We start from the raw sequence: 22,025 nt of genomic DNA, 5'->3' as shown, positions 1-22,025 counted from the left end.
TGAGTGAGCAAGCTCCAGGAGTTGGTGAAGGACAGGGAAGCCTGGTATGCTGCAGTCCATAGAGTTGCAAAGAGTTGGGCATGACTGAGTGACTGAACAACAAAAAGACCTGAAGAATAATGAGAGCATTAGTAATCTGTGGTACAAAAGCCAATGGTCCAACGTGTGTGTACCTGGAGCCCCAGCAGGAAAGAGGGAGGCAACAAATATTTTTAGAGGGAGAGGGTGGGAAGATTTGGGAGAATGGCATTGAAACATGTGAAATGTCATGTATGAAATGAGATGCCAGTCCGGGTTCAATGCACGATGCTGGATGCTTGGGGCTGGTGCACTGGGACGACCCAGAGGGATGGTATGGGGAGGGAGAAGAGAGGAGGGTTCAGGATGGGGAACACATGAGAAATAAAGGAATAAGAAATTAAAAAAAAAAAGAAACTAGCAAATACAAAATGACATTTACATTGTGTTGAACAATGAAAATATGTGCACTCAGGAAAGAACAGGCTAAAAAAAGTTCTATTTGAATAGTTGAAAAATGAATGTATCAATACTTAGATTTTTTTCTTCAATGTTCTTGTATTTTCCAAATGATTTGTAAGATATGGGCATACTAACAGGATAAGTAATAGTAGAAGCAAAAAAAAAAAAAAGAAATAACTATTCTAAACTTTCCAGCTTTGGAAGAACTCTAAATACTAAAGAACACAGAAGAAACATAACACAATCACATTGTTAAAAATGAGTAAAATGAGCAAATCATAACAAAAGCTGGATAAGGGAGGAACAAAGATCAGAATTACAACGGACTTCTCCTTAGGAACTATGCAAATGAAGAACTATAGAGTGGCATCTTTAAAGTATCAAAGAAGGAAAATAATTAACTCAGAATTCTGTACTCAGAAAAAAATGTCTTTTAAAAACGGATGTGAAGTAAATCCTTTTACAGACAAACAAGCTGAGACAGTTAATCACCAGCAAACCTGTAGTAAAATCAGTGTTATTGAGGTTGTTCAGGGAGAAGGAAAATGATACCAGATGGAAATTTGCATCTACACAAAGGAATACATACCACAGGAAATAAAATTATGTGGATAAACATAAAATGCATTTGTATTCATTTTTGTTTTTCTTTAAAAGGAATTGATGGTTTAGAATAATGTAATAATGTGCTATTTTAATGTATGCTGCTTTCCCTCAGATTTATAAGAAAAATGACTTAGTTTATCTCATTTTTTAAATTCTCACAAGTAACTTGTGGAAGAACTACAGATTTTTCCCCCATTTTATAGAAGATGAAACTGAGTCATAGCAACTGCCAGATTCGTACAGCTAGTAAGTGAAGAAGCAAAATTTGACTACAGGCAATCAAGCCTTTTAAAACTAATACAATTATGTAAAGTTTAAAAAAAAAAAGTAAAAAAAAAAAATAAAGTCCATCCCTGAACTGTCAAGCTACAAATCAAATAAAATGGTGGGAATGCAAACTAGTGCAGCCTCTATGGAGAACAGTGTGGATATTCCTTAAAAAACTGGAAATAGAACTGCCTTATGATCCAGCAATCCCACTGCTGGGCATACACACTGAGGAAACCAGAATTGAAAGAGACACGTGTACCCCAATGTTCATCACAGCACTGTTTATAATAGCCAGGACATGGAAGCAACCTAGATGTCCATCAACAGATGAATGGATAAGAAAGCTATGGTACATATACACAGTGGAGTATTACTCAGCCATTAAAAAGAATACATTTGAACCAGTTCTAATGAGGTGGATGAAATTGGAGCCTATTATACAGAGTGAAGTAAGCCAGAAAGAAAAACACCAGTACAGTATACTAACGCATATATATGGAATTTAGAGAGATGGTAACAATAACCCTGTATATGAGACAGCAAAAGAGACACTGATATGTAGAACAGTCTTTTGGACTCTGTTGGAGAGGGCGAGGGTGGGATGATTTGGGAGAATGGCATTGAAACATATAAAATATCATGTATGAAATGAGTTGCCAGTCCAGGTTTGATGCACGATACTGGATGCTTGGGGCTGGTGCACTGGGACGACTCAGAGGGATGGTATGGGGAGGGAGGAGGGAGGAGGGTTCAGGATGGGGAACACATGTATACCTGTGGCGGATTCATTTTGATATATGGCAAAACCAATACAATATTCTAAAGTTAAATAAGATTTAAAAAAATAAAAAATAAATAAAATGTAAGATAAGAGAATCAATTTATTAAATTCAATTCATGAACTTCTCCCTCATGATTCTTATTTAGTAGATTTGGGACGAATTTGAGAATCTGTATTTTTAGCAAGCACTCCTGGTGGTAGTTTGTCGAATCCAGTTTGAGAAACCCCATTTTCTCTGACTTTAAGTTCATTACTTCTCAGCACCTTTGTCTCCTATTCAAAGGTTATGTTCTTTTTAGGATGAAATGGATGACGGTACCTGGCACACAGTAAATTCTCTATAATAAGTTAGCTTGTTTTTATTGTACTTAGTGGTTGATGTAATTTCCTAGGCTATCAGCAGTGACTATCGTCAATTCTATATTTCTGTCCTAGTGAAATGATACTGTGTAATAAGCAAAAGATACTTCAAAGTGAAAGATAACCTTTGCATGTGAACATTGGTTTTCAATTTGCTTGTATCAGGAAATAGAGTGTGTTCTCCTCCAGCACATTTCTGAAATACCAATTAGCTTACTTACAGTTGGTAAACAGAATTATGTTGATATAATGTAGCTTTATATGTCATACATTCTAGATCGAGGGATAAGACAAGGTAGAATTATAGCCTTGGGTAGGAAAAGATATCCTCAGCTTTAATACTGTCCACTCAACAGGTGCCCTTTTGGCTCAATTTTAAGACAGTTTAAAGAGTAAGTCCCTTATTCAGGGCCTCCTGTCTTGTGTGACTTTTAAATATTTGCCAATTGTACTGCCCCATATGCCCATTTCAGTGGCAAACCTTTGACTCAAAAGTTTGCCTTTCAACTAGATTTTTTTCCTACCAATTCTAATTAAAATATCTCCAGTGCTTCTGTTCAATATGTTATTTGTTTGTTTTGTTTTAAACTCTGAGCTTGACTGCTTGCCTGGGTGGTCCTAATTATCTTCCGGAGGAGTACTGGTATTATTTTTTATTAGTGATCCGCTCCCAAAGTCGCTTATGTTTTGAATGGCCTTCCCAGAACCTGATTCCCCCTCCCAGTACTATTATTTTAGGTATGCCGTTTTGTCTGCAATGCGAGGATTGCAGGGTGCATGTATCTTCTCACAGAATTTAAAACCTGATTTAGGAACTTGAACATCTCCTGGTTTGCAGTATCTTCTCATAGTCTCTGGAAGAGACAGTGTGTTCAATGGTCTATAAATGTATAGTAATGGACTTGCACTAGAAATGTAGAGTAAAGTAACTATTTCTTTATGACTACTAGTGTTATCTTTGTTTCTTATTATCCCATTGTGTAAAGCCCACTTGGGATGCTTTTCAAGTTTGCAAGGTTTCTAACTTGTATGTGAATTTCTTCTATACTTATATCAAAAGAACAAAAAAAAAAAAGTACTTTAGTTCTTGGATTAAATTCAAGTTTAAATTGGATTAAAAGTACATAATAATTTTAGACTTGGAAACAGGAGACAAATAAAATCATTCCTTCACTATAGAGAGATATTTTCTACAATACTGATTATGATTCTCATATTTGCCACCAGTTCTTGAAAGAATACTAAATGTTCATTCATTTTTCTATGGACCTTTACTTAGAATATTACTAAATCTTAATATAGTTGATAATTATAACATAAATAAATTTTTAAAACAAAATCTGTGAATGTCTTACAGAATTCTTCAACGTAAGGGATATACAATCAAATAAATTCCTGTTATTAGGTATACATTTTCTATTGAAATCTCAAGACCATCATATAAGTATGGATTTGCTAAATAGTGGGGGAATTTCTCTGGGGACCCATTATCTAAATCTTGAAAATGTTCTAAAATCGATTGTGGTAATAGTTTCATACCTCTATGAACAGACTAAAAGTTATTGAATTTACATTTTAAATGAATTAATTGTATAACATGTGAATTATATATCAATAAAGGTATTATACAAATAAAAAAAAATAAATCCAACTACTTTAAAGACAGTATGCTACATGAGATGCTTTCTTAAAAACATACCCCTTGCTTTTATTACAGATCCTGGTCTGCTTTTACCAGAAATGAAACTTGATCTGATAATTAAAATCATTTTATGGATAGAAACATTATTTTTCATAGCCATTTAAAACATCAGTGGACACTTTTTAGAAGTTTAGAATTTTAAGTTAGATTTAATGAGCTTGAATAATAGTTTTATTTTAAATTGTTTCTCAGTTTTTAAAGTTACTCTTTAAATAGTATAGGCTCTTTCACTTTTTAACTGCATGGTTTTCATCAAATTACTTAAATGAATCTGAGTTAGCCTTTCTCGGAAGTGGAGAAAATACACGCGCCTATTCTTGAGTTATCCCATTGGTTAAGTGTGATAATGTGTGAAGTGCTTGCCTAGTAAGCACTATGTAGTATATTTCCCATATGTATTAGCTCTAAATATTATTAGTATCACCATTATTAAATTTTAAAATGATTACTGTATATCTGGTGTCTTGCTCTTTGTATTTACTATGTTTTCATAACCTAGGCAGTCATGATCTGCTGAGTGATTTAGCAGTTTTTGCTGCAATTGCATGAATTTAACCTGATTTCATGGGATGAAACAGAATGAACACCATGGTTCATGGCTGTCAGTAGTGAAAAATAGCTGGAAATCAGACAAACAGCTTCATTGCTGAGATTGTTTCCGGGCTAAAAGTTCTTCCAACAGCTGTTTGTTTTGGCCATTAATCGGGTCCATTCTTTTTTTCTTTTCTTTTTTTTTTTTTTAAAGCTGGGGGAAATACAATTTTCTTTAAAAAGAGAATATAGGCTGATTATTTCTGAAGTCAGGAAGAATGCCTGTCCTTCTACTATTGTGATCTCTTGGCTGCTTTGACAGTTGGACTGAAGGGTTTTGCTTTTGTTCTTTTTCACTCGCAATGCTCAGACTCAGACTGCTCTAGTGAGAAGAAAGAGTAAATCTAGGAGCTCTTTAATCCTAGAGAAAGAGCTCTGTAGCAGTTACCTTCAAGAAAAGTTTCCTCCCCAAAGGAGTAGTTAATATTACATGGGCAGTGACGCACTGAACAGAGGAGAGAGAATGAATATATGAGAGAATGAAAACATGAGAATTCAAGCCAGCAAGAAAGAAACTTAACTGAAGATGAAGGGGAGTTTTGCCTCTTCCTGCAAGTTATATTATTAGTTTTTGTTTTGTTTTTTTTTTAAATCACGATGACTGCTAGTTTTGTTTAAAGTATTTGTTCTGGAAATACTAAAGTTGGAGTCTACCAGACTGAGGTTAGAAGCATTTTCTTTGGCAGCAAGAAGATACTTTTATAGAAGCCATGCCTGTACTTGGGGTTGCCTCAAAACTAAGGCAGCCAGCTGTTGGGTCAAAGCCTGTTCACACTGCTCTTCTGATACCAAGTCTTGGCACCACGGGGCCACAACGCTCTTCTTCGAGACCTCTGGAACTAACTGAATTAGAGAGCTCAATGCTTTCTTGTCAGCTCACCTTCAAATCAAACTGTGAATCTGAAGAGAAGAAACCCCTCCAAGGAAAAGCTAAGGAGACAGAAGACAGCAAGGTTAGTGACTAAAGGTTACCTGCAGACTTTAAAGCTGAAATGCAAATTTCCTGTTAGGTAGAATATAAAGCATGTTGTGAATTGGGGAGCAGCAGAGGAATATGGGTGTAAAAGAGTTAAACAGTTTGTATAGTCAAAAGGCCTATGTACAGTTGTTGTAAAAGTGATGAACAGACTTCTCTGAATATGCCTGTGTTATCAGAACTACTTATTGATGAAGTGCCTTGTGAAATCCTAGATATCTCTCTTACTGAAAATCATAATTGATCACAAGTATGAGGTAAAGGGAAGCTATTTTTCATATACATTATGAAGTAAAAATAAGATTTATTTGTGAAAAGTCATACAGACACCATCACTTTTCTCTAAATCATTTGCATTTTATACACTTTCTGACTGGATATGTGAATCCTAGCCTGCTTAATTCATTACAATATAGAAGAAAAGGAAATATGATTTTCCTTGATACTGCACATTTGTCTGGGTTTTCACTTGTAAATTGAAACCCTGGTTTTACTCATTACTGACATCTTTTTCAGTCATTTAATTTATGACATTTGTGAACAGTAGCTCTTGGGTTTTAAACCATACTACACTCGTTTTCTCCAGATGCTGAAGGGTAACAGGACCCTTTAGTTGGTGAACTTCGCAGGAATTCCTTTATACCTTGCATCACTTTTTAATGCAGCATTAACTTAGGATGTCCAGCTTTACAAAGTTACCTCTCTCATCTCTGACTCCTTTGGGATGAGTTGATTTTACTCTCCCACCCAAATGTATGTTAAAAATAATTTAAGAAAAAGTCTTTGTACAGAAATCAGCTGTCCAAGTTAAAAAGAAAGTCACCGTTTTGTCTGAAATGTCCATTCTATCCTCACTTGTTCATATCTTCTCAGGAACAGCAAAGTGCGACTTTCTTCATAAAGTCTCTGCTAATTACCTTTCCTGTCCCTCCGTCTCCTGTTCTTTATCTGTAGCAATGATTGCAACATCTTGATTTATATTGAGTTTTAATTATCTGGATAATTTATTTCTATCCCCACTAAACTGAAAATATATACAGCCCAGGACCGTATTCTCTGTTACAGTTTCCTCTCCTCAAGCCCTTTATGCCTAACAATTAAATAGTCATTGAATGGATTAACACATGAATGAATGAATCACTGAATGAAAAGACAGTTACGCTGAGAAAGATTTAGTTATGTTCATGAGTCTCTTTGGATCATCCGCCTGTAAAACATATGGCTTAGAATGAATGATTTTTAAAGTACTTCTAGTTCTACAATTATTCCTTTTATGTTTTAGGACAACATCTTCTACCCAACAAAAATCAGTTAAAAGAAAGTAATTAATTTCAGGCTTAGTGTTCTCAGCCCAAAATAAGCATTTCAAGGTGAAAGTAGGGAAGTGTAAACTACCAAAAAAGACTAAAAAAATATTTAACTTTATGAAAATAATTAAAAGCAAATGGATGTCATTCTCTTCTAAAATTCCGTGTGCCCACAATGGCTTGTCTGATCTAGATGGAAGAGAAACCACTTTTCTCCCCTGACCGTGGCTATAATCTCTGCAGGTTTAGTCCAACTTGTACTTTGATAAATGATCTTGGCCTAAGACTCGACCACTGTAAGTACAGTTCACAAGAGAATTTTGGTTGGTCTCTTTGGTTAGTGAACATATCAGTCATACATCTGATATTCCAATAAGACTCTGTGGTAAGTTGTATTTATAAGGATGTTTTTACCATGTCACTTATCAGATTAAAAAATTTTCAGTCAAATGTAAAGAATGCCTGGTCAGCATTCCAGAATATTTCTAAATGTTAGGAAAGAATAAAGACTTACATAAACCTTTGAAAAAATTGAACTGAAGAAAACAGCAAACATGATCAAGGTAGCTGTATTAGAGAAAATTAGATGTGGCTACAAATTGTTTTAAAAAAAACTCAACAATAGCAGAATTCAAATAGGGGTTTCTTTCTCTTTCATTTAAAGGCTATCTGGAAGTAAGTACTCCATGACTGGCAGGGGGACTTCACCAAATTGTCAGGGATCCAAGCTGTCTCTTTTTTGTTCATCACCATTTTGGCATCCATGTCTCAGTCTTGAATGGATAACTGACTTTCACTCAATTAAAAATACATGTCCTATTTCATTAAGGATTCTTCCACATCCATTTGGCCTATTTTGTAGTTCCAAGGCCTTATCTAGTTGTAGTAGAGACTGGAAAATGTAAAGTTTATTCTAAGCAACCGTGTGCCCAACTAAAAATTATGGGTTCTATTTCTAAGGAAAAGAGACCATGGATAGTACCCACAATAGATGACTATCATTAAGAAACATTTATGTGGAGTATTTGGCCAGTCCTTGTACTGAACAGCCTCACAGTTTGGTGAGAGAAAACAAATCTGGATATGACAGTGTCAGAAACGGATCTTCAATCCAGTACTCCCTTCTCCTATTCTTGTTTTTTATTAGTGTACATGCCAACATTCCAGTCATCTAATCTTGATTTCCTAGTCTAACTTCTGATAATAAACATTGCTATTCCATGTTCCATAATTTGCTAGAAATTGGAAATTTTGCTTCTGTACTGCAGCTTGTATTTATCCCCTTACACACATCTTCATTGATCCCTTTATGCACAAGCTTGACCTTTGTTAAGTTTTCTGTCAGTTATTGTAATAATTCCAAATTGGTCCCTTCCCCAGGGATTCTCTATCACATCTATTCAAAACATTTACCATTCTGATTAAAAAAAAAAAAAAAAGACTTTAGTTACTTCTCCTGTCTTATATTTCAGTCCTCCGATTGGTGTCACTTCTATCTTAGCTCCATCTGGCTACTCTTTTTCTCATGCTTGCTTGTCCCAACCTTTTTCAGTCAAATTAGACTCCCTGTCCTTTTTTTTTTTTCTTTTTTTTTAATTGAAGTATAGTTTCTATACAATACTATATGTTACAGGTGTACAATATAGTGATTTACAACTTTTAAAGATTATACTCCATTTACAATTATTATAAAATATTGACTATTTTTCTCATGTTGTGCAATATATCCTTATAGCTTATCTTATACCTAATAGTTTGTATTTCTTACTGTATTATACCTGTGCTAAGTGTACTAAAGTACCAAGTCACTTTCAGTCATGTCCAACTCTTTGCAACCCCATGGACTGTAGCCCACTGGGCTCCTAGGTCCATGGGATTCTCCAGGCAAGAATACTGGAGTGGGTTGCCATTTCCTTCTCCAGGGGATCTTCCCCACCCAGGGATGCAACCTGCATCTCTTATGTCTCCTGCGTTGACAGGTGGGTTCTTCCTAGCAACACTGGGAAGCCCATACCTATACCATACCTACTGATTCTCTCTACCTTCCCGGGCCCACTGGTAATCGCGAGTTTATTCTCTATGTCTGTGTCTGCTTCTTTTTTGTTTTATTCACTGCTCAGTGTGCTTTTTAGATTCTACACACAAGTCATACCATAGGATATTTGTCTTTGTCTGACTTATTTCCTTAGCATAATGACCTCCAAGTACATCCATGTTGCTGCAGATGGCAAAATTCTACTCTTTTTATGGCTGAGTAGTGTGTGTGCATGTGTGTGTGTGTGTGTACACTGCATTTTCATTGTCCACTCATCTATTGATGGACACTCAGGTTGCTTCCATATCTTGGCTATTGTAAACAATGCTCTATGAACATCGGTGTGCATGTGTCTTTATAAATGTGGGCTTGGGAGATTTTCCAAGAGTGGAATTGCTGGAACATACGGTAATTTTGTTTTTAGTTTTTTGAGAAACCTCAATACAGATTTCCACAATTTACATTCCTACCAACAGAGTAAAAGGGTTCCCTTTTCTTCATATCCTTGCCAGCATTTGTTATTTGTGTTCATTTTGATGATTGTCATTCTGACAGGTGTGAGGTGATAGCTCATTGTGGTCTTACAAAATAAATAGCTTTAATTACAGATTTCATGTCCCAATTTCATATTCCACCATGATATTTCAAGGATTTATACTTTTTTTCTGTCTACCTTTTGTTCTGATTTTCAACTTTTCTTGAACTTTCTAGTGTCTTTCCTCATATGGATTTGCTTTTCTTTTCTTCCTAGGTGTTCACCCAAATGAGAAAGAGAGTCACTTTGGTTAGGAGATCATACTTAAGAATCTGGAGATTAAGGTTAAGGAAGAGTATTATACATTGTCATGCTTCAGCAAATAGCGTGTGATTAAGTATTAGACATCCCTGTTCGTGAAAGTTCCTTAGACAATCTACCACTGTAAACTGGCCTTCACTTTTAAATGCCCAGCCTCCTTTCCACTTGATCTGTCACCTACATATTACTTCTATTCTCATTTTTAATTTCTTTCACACATGGCTTGTTGACCCCTTCTTTCTTAGATTACATATGCAAACTAAAGTTTTTTTTAAATATTATTATAGAAAATAATTTTTTGAGCATCTACCTTGTACTTTGTAATCACAATGGTGTGATCACTCAGCTAGAGCCACACATCCCGGAATGAGAAGTCAGTGGGCCTTTGGAAGTATCACTGAATAAAGCTAGTGGAGGTGATGGAATTCCAGTTGAGCTATTTCAAATCCTAAAAGATGATGCTGTGAAAGTGCTGCACTCACTATGCCAGCAAATTTGGAAAACTCAGCAGTGGCCACAAGACTGGAAAAGGCCAGTTTTTCATTCCAATTCCAAAGAAAGGCGATGCCAAAGAATGCTCAAACTACCGCACAATTGCACTCATCTCACATGCTAGTAAAGTAATGCTCAAAATTCTCCAAGCCAGGCTTCAACAGTATGTGAACTGTGAACTTCCTGATGTTCAAGGTGGATTTCAAAAAGGCAGAGGAACCAGAGATCAAATTGCCAACATTCATTGGATCATCAAAAAAGCAAGAGAGTTCCAGAAAAACATCTATTTCTGCTTTATTGACTATGCCAAAGCCTTTGACTGTGTGGATCACAACAAACTGTGGAAAATTCTGAAAGAGATGGGAACACCCGACCATCTGACCTGCCTCTTGAGAAATCTGTATGCAGGTCAGGAAGCAACAGTTGGAAATGGACATGGAACAACAGACTGGTTCCAAATAGGAAAAGGAGTACGTCAAGGCTGTATATTGTCACCCTGCTTTTTTAGCTTATATGCAGAGTACATCATGAGAAACGCTGGGCTGGAAGAAGCACAAACTGGAATCAAGATTGCTGGGAGAAATATCAATAACCTCAGATATGCAGATGACACCACCCTTATGGCAGAAAGTGAAGAAGAACTAAAAAGCCTCTTGATGAACGTGAAAGAGGAGAGGGAAAAAATTGGCTTAAAACTCAACATTCAGAAAAATAAGATCATGGCATCTGGTCCCAACACTTCATGGGAAATAGATGGGGAAACAGTGGAAACACTGACAGACTTTATTTTGTGGGGCTCCAAAAACACTGCATATGTGGCTGTAGCCATGAAATTAAAAGACAGTTGCTCCTTGGAAGAAAAGTTATGACCAACCTAGACAGCATATTAAAACGCAGAGTCATTGCTTTCCCAACAAAGGTCCATATATTTAAAGCTATCGTTTTTCCAGTAGTCATACATGGATTTGAGAGTTGGACTATAAAGAAAGCTGAGCACCGAAGAATTGATGCTTTTGAACTGTGGTGTTGGAAAGGACTCTTGAGAGTCCCCTGGACAGCAAGGAGATCCAACCAGTCCATACTAGAGGAAATCAGTCCTGAATATTCATTGGAAGGACTGATGCTAAAGCTGAAACTCCAATACTTTGACCACCTGATGCGAAGAACTGACTCATTTGAAAAGACCCTGATGTTGGGGAAGATTGAAGGAGGGAGGAGAAGGGCAAGATGAGATATTGGATGGCATCACCAACTCAATGGACATGAGTTTGAGTAAACTCCGAGAGTTGATGATGGACAGGGAGGCCTGGTGTGCTGCAGTCCATGGGATCACAAAGAGTCAGACACAACTGCGTGACTGAACAGAACTTAACTGATCTTGTACTTTATAGGAAATTTCTCATTTTAGTCTCCCAGTGTTTCAAAGATGGCATTGTATCCACATTTACAGAGGATTAAACTGAGGCCTAGATAAGAGTGGGAAACCAGCATGGGATCAAACAGTTAAGTACCAGTGTCAAAATCCAGAATTTGAATCTAGATTTGTCTCTGCAGTGACTTTTTTTTTTGCCTTTGCATTTTATTCTCTCTTCATGATATACTTGCAATATTCTATTTATACTTTTTTCTCCAAATTTTACCTTTTTTTTAAAGACTTACTTCCAAAGTCAAAGAAAAGAATAAATAAATTGTTGTGCAGGTTAAAAGGAAGGAAAGTTTACATTCAGTTGTGGAGATATAAAGAAAGTACTTGTACATGATAGAGTGGAGGTTTGATTAATATTCTTACCCTGTTAGTTGCAAGAACAGTCAAAGTAGAGATCACTTCTTACTATTTTGTTCCTATAGTCCCAAAGCTAATGCTTTGAAAACAGAAGACGCTCAGAAGCATTAAATTGTATATTAAAAAAAAAAAACAGAAATTGTGACATAGACAAGAAAATACATGGATAATATTGATAAGAGGGCAGTTATTTTGTCAGATTTTACGTTTGATAGAAATCCTATTTGGCTGGAACATTCAAAAAATACTTCATCATCAAGTAGTTGGAATTTAATGGGCAGATAAGATGCCCATGTAGAGGAGAAAAAAGCATTCTTTTGAGGAGAGGATTTCACAGAGGAATACCAAGTTGGAAAGCCATTATAATTTGAGCAGACTATTGATGAAAAGAAAGTTTAGGGGATCCGATTATAGATGTAGGCAGATAGAGGCATTTGGTAGACAATGAAGGAGTCTCTTCTTATGTAAAAATGAGACAAAATTACACCGTCAATGAGATTTCAGAGAAATCAGAGTGGAAAGGGACTAATATTAACTAATGCTTACAGAGACTTGCTAGATGCCATTTATTGGACTGAGCACTTCATGGAGTATTCCATTCGGTCCTTGCAATAGCTTTATGATATAAGTTCTGTTATTATCCCCATTGTATAGATGAATAAACTGAAACTGAGATTAAATTGCTTACCAGTATCTCAATGTGGCAGAATATGGATTCAGACTAAGACTGTGTGGTTTCAGAAGATGCTGTTCTTACCAGTAAACAACATTTCAACAAGGAGGACTCCTTGTGGTGCCAGGGGAAGAGAAGAAAGGCTATTGGCTGTATTAATTTCTATATGTATTGGTACGGTTTAAGTATTTAATTAGCATTGCTGCTCCTGCTGCTGCTGCTGCTAAGTCACTTCAGTTGTGTCCGACTCTATGTGACCCCATAGATGGCAGCCCACCAGGCTCCCCCATCCCTGGGATTCTCCAGGCAAGAACACTGGAGTGGGTTGCCATTTCCTTCTCCAATGCATGAAAGTGAAAAATGAAAGTGAAGTCGCCCAGTCGTCTCCAACGCTCAGCGACCCCATGGACTGCAGCCCACCAGCATTGCTAGTGAGTTGCACTGGTATGACCAAGTGCCTGGAATGATCAGAAGACAATTAAGTTGACACATGGTCTCCATCAAATTGTTTGAAACAAAAATATTGGTAAATAAAAGAAACCCCATGATAGAAATACATAGCAGCAGATGTCAGTAGAGTAGAGGGCGGTCCCTGGTCTCCAGCTGTTTCCTTCATGGCAAGGATGCCTGGTTGCTGAGGACTGTGGACACTCCTGTTGGCTCGCTCACTCGGCACCACTTGCAGGGCTGGCCAGGCCCACGGCTGCATAGGTCAGCCCTCTGTTCTCTAGATGGTTACCCCTGCTTTGCCTAGTTCTGCTGTGCTTGCACATTTAATTATTTGTATTTAAAGAAACAAGATCATTTATTTTTCTTGTTATAGCTCATGCTCCAAGTTTTATAGTGAAGCCATTAATAGTTGCTTTAATTGTTTTTGTCTTTGTGACAGCAATAGTATAAAGAATATTGTAATGATCTCTGAAGTTTAACTTTTTCTCTACTGGCTGAAGACTCAGATTTTCAGTAGCATGCATTTCTTTCCCTTGAGTAACAATTTATAGAAATGTGACAGTGTAATACCATAATTCATTATTTTAGTTTGTACTTTACAAAGTCTTTAAAGAATTATATGTAATGTTTTAAACATATGTGATTAAATGTAATTCAAAATCTCATACAACTTTTAAATTGTTCTGCAGTTGTCACTATTGAGTGAATACTTGATGCCAGTTAGCTAAATGCATTCTTCTTAGCTTCTTCCTTTCCAGTGCTATAGACGTTTTTTCTTTCCTGTAATAAAAATGAAGGTGCTTAATATATTGTTTATGGAAACATACAATCAATAGGTATGTCATTAATTTGTAAATAAAATAATTGCTCTATAGTTGATATTTATGCTATCATGTCTCCAGGAATTACCCTCAATCTTGAACTTAAAATACTAGCTGGCATAGATAAAAGAACATCAAATTAGGAGCTCAAAGATTTGAATTAAACTTCTGATAGATTTTGAAAGGATAAGTTATTTAAACTCTCTCGACTTCAATCTCTGTATCTGTAAAAAATAAAAGAGAACCGAGGACAGCAGTTCTTGATAAAGTTTTTCTAAGGGTAATAGTTTTATTATGTACTCCTTTTATTCTTCTTCGTGATTTTTGTCCTATCCGTTATCACATTTCTCTTTTTATTCAATCTTTCTCTTCAATGGATTTTTTTGGACCAGTATTTTTCAAACTCATCACATTTTGGACCTGATGATTCTGTGATGCAGGGGAGCAGTCTTACTATCATGGGACATTTAGCATAATTTAGGCCTTTATCTACTGCATGCTAGTACGATCCTCCAGTTATGACAACCAGAAATGTCTCCAGATGTTGTGAAATGTGCCTGTGGGGAAGGTGAAGTCAAAATCAGTTAAGAAGCACTGCTTTAGAATCAGCTTCTGAAAATGCTCAGGTCTTTACGATATAATAATAATAACCACTATTATTATTAATCTTGTAAATGTTAAGTATATTCATTAATTTTAACATTTAATATTTAATGATTATTATTTGCAGATACATTTCTTTAAAGAGTAGTTTGTGTTTATTGCCACTATTCCAAGCTTACATTTGCTTTACTTTTCTTGATTTCTGACTTTTGTTTTCTGAGAAGTTACTAATGGCTTTTAAAAGGACATCTTTTCTTGGCTCACATTTACTTCTTATTTTCATCCTGTTTGTACCATTTAACATCTGCTGACCACCATTGTCAATTTAGAATACTCTAATATTCACTAATGAAGTGACCCTGGCAAGTCAATTAATACTTAAGCCTCAGCTTCTTCATCTGTAAAATGGAGACAATAATATAAACTAACCACATAAAATTGCTCTGAAGAATAAATGAGATGTTTATTGCCTATAAACTGTGTGTCACCATACATAGTTGGTGGTCAACTTATTACCTATTATAATACTCTAAAATACGTAATACTTTAGTATAAAGATTAGCAATATTAAGTATTATTAGCAGAACAAAGGAAATGGTGATTAATTTCCATGTATGAGTAAAGTAACATTTCAACCATGTTTTGAAGACTGAATTTGTTTAGCCAAATAAATACAGAATAAGGAACATTTTAGGTAGAATAGCATCTACCAAGGTATGAAATACTGTGCTGTGGTTAGAAAACTATAGACTATTCAGCAATCCTAAAACATGGATAAGAGAGATGTAGTTGAGATGAGGCAATGGGAAGGTGACATTAAATGCTCAATAAGTAATTTGTACTTATTCTGTAGAGGATAGGGGGAGGATATCAAAGAGACATGATTAAGTCCATGTATTAGAAAGATGAGGATAAAATATGGAAATATCCAGTAAAAAGAGAGTTTGGAAATACAGAAGTTTAGGAGTGTGTAATGGAGCAAACTTTTGTCTAAAATAACCCTCTCAAGAGTAATGGAAGAGGGACAAGTCTAGTGAAATAAGCTATAGCTTTTTGAATTAACATACTAATTATCAACAAAACACAACATTCTGTGAAGTATTTTAATTCAAACAAAAATTTACAGTTTATTTAGAAATGATAATTTGTGAATTTGGCAGCAAGTACCAGTTAAAACTAATGATAATTATTAATACTTTCTGAGTACCTACCACATGCTGGATGCTATACCAAATTTATTATTATTACAATTAAATATATGTAGAAACTGAGCTCAGAGAGGTGTCAAAATAGAGCAGGAATGTCAACCGAGGTCTATATGACCCTTAAGTCCTTACTTTTCAATCTCCCTCTCTGTCTCTCTCTGATAACAATTTATAAACCACAGACAAAATCAGTTATTATTTCTTCTTTTTGTTGCTTCAATCACATAATGGGAAAATATAGAAAACTGTGATTCTTGCAGGAGGGCTGAATTAAGTTTTGACAATTTTCACTTTAAACTCTTTGTCCTCCCATTGTTGCTCCATTTGTGCTCTGAGAAACACTTTACTTTGGATTCCTGGTCATTAGAGCCAGTAGAGAAATTCAATATCTGTGGGAGAGATCATTAATTGAACGCATGGCAGGATTTCTCCACTGTTCCCAGTAAATGGAATGATCTGTTAAAAAGTGTTACAAGTCTGCCTGGAGTTGGGAAGATGGTGGCAAAAATTTACCTGCTTCCCCATAAAATAAGATGATACAGTCTCCATCAAAGAGAAAAACCAAAGAAAGAAAGAACAGCAGGCCATCTCTTTTTGCTGTATTTTGATGTTTTAAAGGACTCTTGTAGAATTGAAAACCTGTGGGGTGTCACTCCCACAGGTTCCCATCATGACATGTGTTAAATTTTTTAAACAATCAAAATGTCATTTGGTTAGTTACTGCTGCTGCTGCTGCTAAGTCGCTTCAGTCATGTCCGACTCTATGCGACGCCAGAGACGGCAGCCCACCAGGTTCCCCCATCCCTGGGATTCTCCAGGCAAGAACACTGGAGTGGGTTGCCATTTCCTTCTCCAATGCAGGAAAGTGAAAAGTCAAAGTGAAGTCGCTCAGTCGTGTCTGACTTTTAGCGACCCCATGGACTGCAGCCTCCCAGGCTCCTCCATCCATGGGATTTTCCAGGCAAGAGTACTGGAGTGGGGTGCCATTGCCTTCTCCGTTGGTTAGTTAAGGTAATGCTAAATTCTCTAACAGATAAACTCAATGGCTCGGTGGCTTAACACAGTAGGAGGTTATTTTTCAGTCTTTTGGTTGTTGTATAATATTGGGGTTTGACAAACTGTGGTACATAGGTCAAGTCTGGGTTGGCACCCAAGTTTAGTAAGTAGAGTTTTATTGGGATGCAGCTATCACATTGTTTCCATTTTGTCAATGGTTGCTTTTGTGCAGTGAGACTAGACTGGAGTAGTTGTAATATAGTATGGCCTTAAATATTTACCATCTGGCCCTTTATAGAGAGTTTGCTGACACAGGTTTATGGTAACTCAGGAAATCAGATTTTTTTTTTTAGCTTGTGGTTGTACCATCCTACCTTTAGCTAACCATAAGTGAAAGAGAGAACATAGAGGATTGTGTAAGAGGCTTAGAAATTCCACAGAACTCACTTCCACTCAGTTCTGTTGGCCAGAGCCCTATCGCAGGATACCTAATTGCTGGAAAGGCCAGGAAATATAGCCTAGCCACACATCTGGAAATGGTTTGGTGAACTATTAGCAAGAATTTAGTTAGCCCATGACTGCCTAATTAGTCAGATGTTCAAAATCAGCCAAAATTTACCATATTAGAAATATTCTCAGGTGCCCAGAAGTGGTTTCCAGATTGTCCAAAAGTTCTTGATATAAGGACATGTCTTTAAGTGCAAAACATTGAATGGGTGGAGGGCCATAATTATATTCAAATTACTAAATGTACAGAAAGAAAACACTTTGTATTTAATTCCGCTTTTAAAAAATAGACCAGGCCCGTGTACACAAATGCATCATATATCAGTAATAACAGTGGTATCGTCACTCTGCAGGCTGCTTCCTGCTTGATGCTTTTGCTACCCATCTTTCGTTTCTCCTGTTCAAACCAACTGATCCAAACTTACATCCTGAAGGCAACTCTCTTGATCCTGTGCCCTTGTTTCTACTTGCTTTACTGCTCAGCTTATAGCATTTCCTCTTGCTGGATTTGGAAACTCTCCATCAAGCTGGGAGCCAGAAGGGCCAAAAGAGCATCAGATCTGAATTCTAGAAGTGAAATGTAGAGCCGGGCTGGAGTCAGGAAAGGAGTCAGGAGCAGGAAGGAGGCGTTTGGTGGCTTCTAGATGTCCAATGCCTGGCTGCATAGTTGTGTGAGGGAGTATCTGCTCTCTCGGCCTGAAGACACCACCTAGCTCTGTAGGCACATTACACGTTGGCTCCAAAGTGGACCTAGTGGCCGTGGATGAATGGGTCATTGACAAATCCATCACTAGCATTGGAAGAAGCAACTCATATTGCAGTCTTTTCAGACCTTGGTGAGCAAATACAAAGAACATTGCATAAAACAACCTCTTTTCAAATGCAACATAAATTTCTAAATGACTTAATTGGTCTTTAGATTTAATTGTACATCTGGGACTCTCCACTAGGGTTTATACTTCTCTTTATCAGTGTTTATTGTTTAGCTTTAGCATGGATCAATTTAAATTGCTCAGCTTTTAGGCTCTGAAAAATATGCGGGTAATAGGTATTTCTCTTTATTGCCCCTGAATGCTTACATTTTTAATCTTGCTGTGCCTCTCTGTTTTTGGCCATTTGTTGCATTTCTGCAGAGCAATATTTTTGCCAGAATCATTTGTGTTATTATTTTGACCCATATACTTTTTTGGATTCTGTTTTACATTTCCTTTCTCCTCAAACCATCTGCTTTTTATAGCTGTTTTTTCCTTCCTCTGGCTGGCTTTTTGATATCCACACTTGTGTGTTGCCTTCTTCCACTGAACACAAGGGTTATCATCTCCAACAATACGTTCCCTCTGCTCTTTTCCTCTGATTCAAGCTAAATCTATTGTATTCTAAAACAAGGTTGCTATTTCACAAATAAATCCCTCCAAGTGCTACTTCTGTGTCTGTGTCATGGATCCTATTTCCTGTATCTATTAATTAGTCCATCATCAACTATTTATGCTTACTATGTAAAAGGAAGTGTGTGTGTGTTTGAAAGCTCATTTTACCATGATGAGCTTTGTGGGAAATATGCTAGCAACAACTGAGTCTTTAGGAATTTATATTTATTATTGAGGGCAACATTAAAATCTTCTTTGGTATTACTTAGAAATATCAGAAACACTTATATTGATAATTCAGGTTTCCAATAATCATAGTGTTTATTATACATTTGAAGTATTTTTTTTTTCTTTAAATTTCTAACAGGTTTATTCTCTTCAGTTGGGACAATCAAAAAATGTCTCCAGACATTGTGTTTCCCCTTGGAGTAGGAGAAATTGCCCTCCATTTAGTGCCGCCAGTGCAAATCCTGTCTCTCTTGGGGAAAAAAAAAAAATGCTTTAGTAGAATTAAAAAAAAAATGCAACATAACTTCAAAACATAGGATCATAAGAAGGAAAGAACAATAGAATAAGATAAAGCTAGAGGAAAGACTGGTGTATAAAATTTATTCCATGATGTTTTGTATAGTTGCTAAAGGTCATCTACACATTTAGATCTGAGCTTTGGAGCTGCTGATACATGAAGGTTAAAGCAAGTGATGTTATTATCAATGCCCAAAGCATGAGCTAATATTTCCTTAGGAGATTCACATCTTTGTCTGCTCTTTGGTGTGCAAGAAAAATTTAGTAGGGGCATAGGGACATCTTACTGTATAATTTAAATAACAATTTTCCTGATACCATTTTTATTCCAAATTTTACTTATTGTTTTCTCCCCTTCTCCTTACCTTCTATAAGGAATCATTAAGATGAAAAAAATTTCAGTCCACATAGGTGAGTGACTATATTGGTTTTCGCAGAACTGTCCTGATTTTTAGCTCTGAAAGTTTTTGTTTGGGGAATCTCTCAGTCCAGGGCACAGTGGAATGGTGGGTCACCCTAATTCTGAATCCGATGTTCTTATTTTTCTCTTTACTTTTATTTCACTTTTATCTCATTATTAATTCTAATTTGGTAGTAGTTGAAAATGTATTTTATATTTATTGATTTTAAAATATCACCTTATTTAATTAAGGATTCGTTGTCAGACTCAGTTGGACAGACCATGTCCTTTCTTGAATGCCAATTATTCAGATTAGAAGTCGTTTCTGTAGAGGTTTTAGTTGTTCGAAGAATGACTCTCTTGTTTTGAAGTTCAGGTGTTTACATCTGCTCCTTCACACCTCCGCCATTTTCGCTGCTGCTGCTAAGTCGCTTCAGTCGCGTCCGACTCTAGTGCTGGCAATACTGAATGCCCTGTTGTTTCATTTTGTGTGAAAGACTCAGGGTTGTCAGTGAAACAAACATAGTTCCCTGCGTCCATCAGGTGATTTCCAACAGAAGTTCCATAGTTCTGAGTTGAATTTGGAACTATCTTGAGGTTAATTTGTGTTCTCTCCACACTCAGAAAAACAGGACTTTTCAATATACTTCAGCAGTGTCTTTCTTCATAAGACAGACAGGATGTGGTCTGGGAGAAAGTCCACACTTTTAACAATAGCCCATTGACAAAAACTTGGGGAAGTACAGAGAGGAAGAGAGCATCTGTCTACACCCAGCATTATCAGAAGCATTTGTGCGTGTGTGTGTGTGTGTGAGAATCTTAGTTTTCAGAAAAATGTCTTTTAAGGTCACCCGTTTACCCCCTGTTTTTATTGGATGAGGAAGACTGGCTTCAAGATAACACAGCATTTTAAATTCAGGGAGGAATTGCATCACACTTTGTCTAGTTATCCCAGGCAGAAAATTAATTCCCTCAGGCACTAAACACATTTTGTTTAGCTCTTATGTCTGGTGCGTGTGAGGCAAGCTGAGAGAATTTAAAACGCAAGAAGATAAAATCCAACTGAAAGGTAAGACTGCAGAGGTTTCAGCAAGAAAGAAATCCTTTTAGGCCAAGAGTGGGCCAGGTGTCGACAACTATCTACGACTCATTTTGGGTGCGATTTGAGAGAAGATGCTGCTTGGAGTAAGGGTATCACACGCACTGATACATCCCTTTCTCTTCTGCAGCCTTGATCAAACAGTCATTAAATTTTTAATTAAATTTAATATTTTGAGGATTTACAAGAAAATCTCAAACATCATATCCCTGTGTTTGTTCTGTTGCATTCATAGTTTGTTTTGCCTTCCAGAGGATAGTTCCTGTCTATATCCACCCCCTCACAGTGGTGACTTGTCTGAACACATTCAGTGGAGCAGCTGCCATTGAGTTGAAAGAGTTAGAGCGAGTCCCAATGTCTGCCTTGTCTTTTGTTTTCTTCTTTTCATGTGTGGTTGTGTAAAACTTTTGTTCATGTCTTACCACCTGGATCCGCTGGTGAATGTGCTGCTACTCTCCAAAGGACTTGGCTATGGGTACTTCCTGTTGTATAGTGGGCTTTCATTTACAGGACATCTGTAAAACCACCGCATGAATTAGTCATAATAGCAAAAATGGCATTCTAATAAATATAGTAAAACTTCAGAGGACATACTTGAGCCAGGAGAAAGTCCCCCAAACAGATGTGATTTAAGATGAGTAAGCCATAAGTCAAGGTGCGGGTCTTATACTCTCTACCAGAAAACAGCACTTGGATTTCCTGGCAATGCAATTATGTAATAACTGTGGTTTCTTTCTGTAAACTGTGTCTCAGACAGGGAGGAAGAAGGAACCAACTGGATTGTGTAACTATATAAATAGAAACAGCCATGTTAAAATAACAGGACTGCTCTGAGTAAAGCCTATGAATGTTGCTACTAGCTGCAAAGCTGGGCTGCTGAATGAATATAAAATCCATTCTGTGGAGTATATCTCAGGTTTGCCCAAGAATACTTAATGGGAGAAGTCAGTGAGAAGTCCTTACCCTCCTTGCATTGTATGCCAAGTATTTTAGTTTAAGTAAATGAAAATTTTCTCTGCTAGAAATAGTCAAGTTGAAGACATATTGGAAATTTGTCCTCCAGTACGAAAAATAAATAATGAGCTCACACCATTTTTAATACAACACATAATTTACTAAACACTTGGAAGAGTTTATCCTGGCAGTGGTATAAAGGATAAAAAGGCACCTATCATCTTATCTATTGAACAAAATGTATGC

At 36.6% G+C, this 22,025-nt stretch overlaps 1 protein-coding gene across 4 annotated transcripts in view; it reads left to right on the top strand.

Annotated features, from left to right (window-relative positions):
• The first annotated feature begins 4,835 nt into the window (after positions 1 to 4,835).
• Positions 4,836 to 22,025, top strand: part of NAV3 (neuron navigator 3) — a 382,845-nt gene continuing 365,655 nt past the window's right edge. For 3 of the 4 annotated variants that reach the window (XM_027543301.1, XM_027543299.1, XM_027543300.1), the window contains exon 1: positions 5,070 to 5,743. In XM_027543301.1, the coding sequence (XP_027399102.1) occupies positions 5,501 to 5,743 (243 nt within the window). In that variant the 5' untranslated portion in view covers positions 5,070 to 5,500. Of the gene's footprint in view, positions 5,744 to 22,025 lie in introns of all 4 variants that reach the window. The other variant, XM_027543298.1, reaches the window with a different exon arrangement.

This window comes from Bos indicus x Bos taurus, chromosome 5, assembly GCF_003369695.1.
Source record: "Bos indicus x Bos taurus breed Angus x Brahman F1 hybrid chromosome 5, Bos_hybrid_MaternalHap_v2.0, whole genome shotgun sequence".
Lineage (NCBI taxonomy): Eukaryota > Metazoa > Chordata > Mammalia > Artiodactyla > Bovidae > Bos > Bos indicus x Bos taurus.
Note: the sequence above shows the minus strand (reverse complement) of the source record. Positions and strands in the feature narration are given on the sequence as shown.